At 55.1% G+C, this 6,068-nt stretch overlaps 1 protein-coding gene across 1 annotated transcript; it reads right to left on the reverse strand.

Moving 5' to 3' along the window:
* Positions 1 to 502: 502 nt before the first annotated feature.
* On the reverse strand, positions 503 to 4,424 carry LOC117869961 (solute carrier family 2, facilitated glucose transporter member 4-like). Its single transcript, XM_034757063.1, has 5 exons — positions 4,099 to 4,424; positions 3,488 to 3,592; positions 3,286 to 3,387; positions 2,926 to 3,129; positions 503 to 2,543 (listed from the first exon to the last, which is right to left on the reverse strand). The coding sequence occupies exons 1-5, from the start codon at positions 4,357 to 4,359 to the stop codon at positions 2,340 to 2,342; spliced, it is 876 nt and encodes a 291-aa protein (XP_034612954.1). The 5' UTR covers positions 4,360 to 4,424; the 3' UTR covers positions 503 to 2,339.
* Between the last annotated feature and the right edge of the window lie 1,644 nt (positions 4,425 to 6,068).

The following is a 6,068-nucleotide window of genomic DNA, read 5'->3' on the forward strand; positions in this document are numbered from 1 at the left end:
AAATTCTGAGAATTTGCACACTCCAGCGGGAACTTATTTCAGACTAGAAATAAGGCTTAATTTTTTCTCGGTGTGGGCAATTAACCGTTGGAACAATTTACTCGGCGGGGGGGGAGGTGGATTCTCCATCACTGACAATTTTTAATTCACGAGAGGAGGTTTTTCTAAAAGATCTAGGAATTGGTCTGTATCCAAGGGCTATCAAACTCAGGCACCCCAAAAATCTGGACATGACTATAAATTATCATTCCCTTGTCAATATGAAATGCTCTACCCATGGTGCTGTCAAAGGCTGAGTGTAATTCATCCAGAAACCTGGGGATGAATTTCAGAATGGCACCTTGGCTTTGCTACAATGAATCTGTCTGTTCGTAGCCTTGTTAAAAGACCCTTAGATCTATTTTTCCCTTAAATCCTTTTCTCTTTCATAACATCCACCTCTGCTGCAGGAGAAGTTAGATTTATGAGTGTCTACAATGAAGCAAACGCAACCACGCTCGCCTCTGTTTGATGCCGTCCTTTATATACAAAGAATTACTTACATTCTTCTCCCTGAAATACAAAAGATCACAATGTGCCAATGCCTCTCCATATGTCCCTGACATTAAGACAAACGCCTCCGTTAATTACAAAACAAACTCCCGCAGATCCTACTAACCGTTCAGAAGCTTCCTGGGTTCGTCCATAAACTGTCTTCAAGCACAGCTATTGATCTCTTGTGCCTGTCATCTGCTTCAACAGGTTCTTCCTTTGTCCCACCCCAAACAGGCGGCATGATGGAGTGCCGGGTCTAATCACTAACATTTTAGCAAGGTTGGTCTTTGTAGGCCAACTCAACTGGCTGTCTTCAGACTTCCATCAGTCAGCTAGCAGACGAAATGGAGAGCAGTAATTTTAAGAATGCTGTTCTGGCTGCTTCTGTATTTACGGCCTTCTTAAAAATAATCAACCAACCAACTAACGATCCCACCATCTTTAACTAGCAAATTGTCCTGGACTGCTGAGCACAGAGTATTCCTAGCCTCTTGTCTTCTGCATGCAAGGCTGAGGACACCATCCTGTTAAAACACAATCGCGGGCTAGGTGGACCACGGGTCTGATCCAATTGGGCCATTCCTTGTCCCTATAGACATGAGCTGTGGAGCGGATGTCCCACATTCTGTGTTGACTTGCAACTGGTGCGGACTGCAGTTCACAAAACCCAACGCACCCTTTCTCAAAAGCTTCCCCACCTTGGGCGATAGCTTTTCGCCCCCCTCCCTTGTCAGCCCTTCGCAACCAGTTCTCCTCCAAAGATGAGTTGACTGTCTTCTCTTGACGCTCGCTTTCCAGGAAGAGTGGTGAGGTCCCCTCAGATCTCCTACAAACCTCAGAAGATGGACGGGAAGGGATGTCCCAGGTCAGAGCATCCAGGAAATCCTGCTCTGCGGGCTTGGATGGAGAAGGATGGAAGTTCTCATGATATTTGCCAGTAGGAGTCAATCGCCAGCCATGGGGAGTTAAGAGGTGACTCCTCTGTATCGCTGAAAGGTTTCCTCCAAGGGATCTAGTGCTGGCCACTCTTGGAGACAGGCCACTGGACTACAGGGACCATGTGTAGGGCAAAGAGCCACAGCTCCTGCCCGTAGGAGCCTTGCCATTCAGCGACGGAGTCACGGCGTTTGACGGTATCCATGACGCCCGGCCTTCTTGCTCCAACCTTTCTAGCTCTCAGTGTTAGAGCACGTGAGGAGGTCATGCTCGTTCTGGCCCTTTGGCTCAACTCCGTTGACGGCGGGGGGACCGTTCGGTAGGATCGAAAGAACCCCACCGGAGTTTTGCATTCTCCTTCTACCTTCTCAGCGATAGAAAAGTCTCCTGTCCCTGAATCGACGCAGAACCATTGAGTCAACGGTTCTGGAGCCTACTAGTGGCCTATGTTGCTCGGGAATGCCTGAACATCTGTTCCAGCTGCTGGATATGGTCTCGGGGAGGTCTTTTCCCTGCCTCCGATTCCAAGAGCGTGCCCCCAGCTGAGCTGGATTCTCCTCCAGGTTCCCCTTCCTTTGTCACTTAACCAAGCTCCTTCCGCAGCTCCCAACACATCTTTATCTCCGTTCCTCCGACACACACACACACACATACACATACACACACACATACACACACACACGCAACACAATCACTCTCTCTTTCTCTCTCTCTCTCTCTATATATATAATCTTAAAAATAAAACCCATAAAGCTAAAAACAAAACAACTAACCTAAAAATCTCTAAACCTCGCTGTGTCGTTAAAGTGCTGGGTTACGGTTACATTCCTCGCGTGTGTCTCTCTCTGGCCAATCGCTCCCGCCCCAGGTCAGACGTTGTCCTCTGGCCCCAGACAGTCCAGCTCGGTGGAGGGTTTGATTTCGTGGTCTAATAGAGACGGGGTGCGTCGGAACGCGGCCGCAATCTGATCAAAGGTCCGGCCCCGCGTCTCAGGGACTTTGAAGTAGGTGAAGAGGAAGAAACCAAGGAGGAGGGCCGCGAAGATGAGGAAGACGTACGGCCCGCAGGCGTCCTACAGGAGAGGAGAGGAGGGGTGAGTGCTGGATGCAAAGGGAAGTGCGGGCTGGTTTTGCCAGCGAGCGCGTGCGAAACGCCATTTGTGAGATGTCGCTCCTACGCCGGCTTGTTCCTGCTCCCGCCTAGGAGGCGGTCCAAGACCCAGCCCTACTCCCTGCTCTGGGTCCGTGCCCCCCACCCGCCGGCATATTCCCAGTCGTAATGGCCGGCATTCACGATTCTGGTGCCTCTCTCTGCCGTCTGTGTGCTCATGCGTGTCTAAATACAGTTGTGTGGCATTGCGGGTGTGCGTGTGCAGTGTTGTGGGTGCACACAGGTGCATTGCCCACACCCCGAGGGTTGCTTTGCACGTGCCCACCCACGGGGGGTGCACTCACCGCCAGGGACTGGAAGGCCATGCCGACGATGAAGTTGCAGGTCCAATTGCAGCTCCCGGCCACCGCCATGGCCGCCGGGCGGGGCCCCTGGCTGAACAGCTCGGCCACGATGAACCACGGGATGGGCCCTGGCCCGATCTCGAAGAAAGCCACGAAGCCGAAGATGGCCACCATGCTGATGTAACTCATGGCCGGCACCCGATCCTGGCGGGGGAAAGAGCCTGGGATGAGAACCTGCACGGCCGTGCTCACCCCTCGACTCTCAGCCCCCACTGCCCGGCCGCTCACCCCTCGGCTCTCAGCCCCCGCTGCCCGGCCGCTCACCCCTAGGCTCTCAGCCACCACTGCCCGGCTACTCACCAGATACACCAGCGCCACCGTCATCACCACGGCACAAACCAACATGCCTCCCAGCCCCACCAGGTGCAGTGTCCGGCGGCCTGCCCGCTCCACCAGGAACAGCTTTGGGGGTGGGAGAGACAAGGGGGACAGAAATAAGATTTGGGAGGGGTGTGGATGCCCCCTCCCAAGGGGCGGCTGGTTGGCCGGGGGCATCTCTTACCGAGACAATGGTGAAGGCGGCGTTGATGGCCCCAGCGCCGATCGTGGCGAACACCGGCTGCTCCAGCCCGGCTGACTCAAAGATACTGGTGGAGTAATAGAATATCTGGGTGGCAGAGAAGGGGGGGTCAGAGCTGGCCCAAGTGCGCAAGTGCGACCCCCCCCCCAGATCCCATGGGGTCTCACTTTGCTCCCTCTTCTCCTTCAGGCTCCACCCCACCCACCAGGCTCCTCCCTTCCCAGGCTCCACCCCCATCTGCCAGGCTCCTCCCCCAACCAAGCTCCCTGCCAAATTCCGCCCCCATTCCCCCCAGGCAGATTCCACCCCCATCTCTCCCATCCAGGCTCCGCCCTGATTCTCCCAGACCCCACCCCACCAGGCAAACTCCATCCCCATCTCTCCCATCCAGGCTCCACCCCCATCCTCACAGGCTCCGCCCCAGTTTCCCCCAGGATCCGCCCCCAGCCAGCCACCTAGCTCCATTCCCATTTCCTTCGGTTCCTTCCACCATCTCCCCAAAGGCCCCGCCCCCACCAAGCTCCACCCCCATCTCCAGGCCCCACCCCATCTTCCCCAGGCTCCTCCTCAAGCCAAGCCCCGCCCCCCCTCACCGCATTGATGCCGGAGAGCTGCTGGGACAGCTGGAGCACCACAGCGATGAGCAGCGGCTGGCGATAGATCCGGCACCGGAAGAGCTGGGTGATGGAGACCTTGCGCTCCATGTCCATGCGCCGCTTCTCCTCCTTCATCTCTGTCAGGGCCTCGCTCACGTCGCTGCGCCCCGTCAGCCGCTTCAAACCTGCCGGCGTGGGGACAGCGATGGATGGAGCGGTGATGGACTGGGGGATGGACAGGTGGAGGGGACAGCTCATGGGGATGGAAGGATTGGGGCGATGGTAGGTAGATAGATGGGGATGGATGGGTTGGGAGATGGACAGATGGAGGGATAGATAGATGGGGATGGAGGGATGGGTTGGAGGATGGACAGATGGGTAGGCAGATAAATGGGAATGGATGGATGGGTTGGGGGATGGACAGATGGATGGGTAGGTAGATGGGGGTGGATGGATGGGTAGGTAGACGGGGAGGGAGGGATGGATTAGTGGGATGGACACACGGATGGGTAGATAGATGCGGATGAAGGGACAGATTGGGGGATGGACAGATGGGTAGCTAGGTAGATGGGGATGGAGGGATGGGTTGGAGGATGGACAGATGGGTAGGTAGACGGGGAGGGAGGGATGGGTTTGGGGGATGGACATATGGGTAGGTAGATAGATGGGGAGGGAGGGATGGATTAGGGGGATGGACACACAGATGTGTAGATGCGGATGAAGGGATGGATTGGGGGATGGACAGATGGATGGGTAGGTAGATAGATGGGGAGGGAGGGATGGGTTGGGGATGGACAGATGGATAGGTAGGTAGATGGGGAGGGATGGGTTGGGGGATGGACAGATGGGTAGGTAGGTAGAGGGGGATGGAGGGATGGATGGGTAGATAGATGGGGTGGATGGATGGGCTGGGTATGGATGGATGAGTTGGGGGATGGACAGATGGGTAGGGAGGTAGATGGGGATGAAGGGATTGGTTGGGTGTCAAGAGATGGGTAGATAGATGGGGTGGATGGATGGGTTGGGGTGGATGGATGGGTAGGTAGATAGATGGGGATGGATGGATGGGTTGGGGATGGATGGATGGGTAGGTAGGTAGATGGGGATGGAGGGATGGATTAGGGGGATGGACAGATGGATGGGTAGATAGATGCGGATGAATGGATGGATTGGGGGATGGATAGATGGATTAATGAATGGGTTGGAGGGATGGATTAGATGGATCGGTAGATAGATGGGGACAGAAGGATGGATACATGAATCATGGACGGGTAGAGAGGGCAATGAATGGGTGGGTGGATGGATGGATTGACCGATGGGAGATGGAGGGATGGATAGATAAGGGAATGGACAGATAGTGGATAGAGGGGGTTGGATACATGAGTCATGGATGGGTAGAGATGGAGGGATAAAGAAGAGGGGATGGATGGGTGGACAGATGGATGGAGGAATGGATAGGTAAGTAGGATTTGGAAGGGAGAGATCAGTTAGATCAGTGGTTCTCAAACTGCGGCCCGTGGGCCACTAGCCACCCAATCAGCACAGAACTGCGGCCCATGTGACATTCTCAAGGGCATAGATGTAGTACTGGATGCAGCCCAGAATGGTAAATAGGTTGAGAACTACTTAGTTATCTGGATGGGTGGGTGGATAGATAAAGGGATGGACAGATAGATGGGTAGAAGAGGGGATGGATGGACAGACGGACGGATGAGTAGGCGGAAGAGGGGATGGACGGACAGATGGACGGGTGGGTGAGTGGGTGGGTGGGCGGGCGGAAGAAGGGATGGATGGACAGATGTATGATTGGGTGGGTGGGTGGAATTGGGGATGGATGGACAGATGGAAGGAAGGATGGATGGATGCATGGATGGGTGGGTGGGGGAAGAGGGGAGGGATGGACAGATGGAAGGACAGGTGGGCGGGCGGGAGAGGGAATGAATGGACAGACGGAAGGACGGGTGGGC

The sequence above is a fragment of the Trachemys scripta genome, chromosome 25 (genome assembly GCF_013100865.1).
Source record: "Trachemys scripta elegans isolate TJP31775 chromosome 25, CAS_Tse_1.0, whole genome shotgun sequence".
In the NCBI taxonomy this organism is placed as follows: Eukaryota; Metazoa; Chordata; order Testudines; family Emydidae; genus Trachemys; species Trachemys scripta.

Bases quoted from the DNA above. Each gene is read 5' to 3' on its own strand.
- LOC117869961 (XM_034757063.1), bottom strand. From the start codon at position 4,359: ATGAGCTGTCCCCTCCACCTGTCCATCCCCCAGTCCATCACCGCTCCA. The intron at 3,388-3,487 runs GTAAGAGATGCC...CCACCCCCAAAG, and splicing joins CCGCCTTCACCATTGTCTCG to CTGTTCCTGGTGGAGCGGGC. The intron at 2,544-2,925 runs GTGAGTGCACCC...CCTCTCCTGTAG, and splicing joins TGGCCTTCCAGTCCCTGGCG to GACGCCTGCGGGCCGTACGT.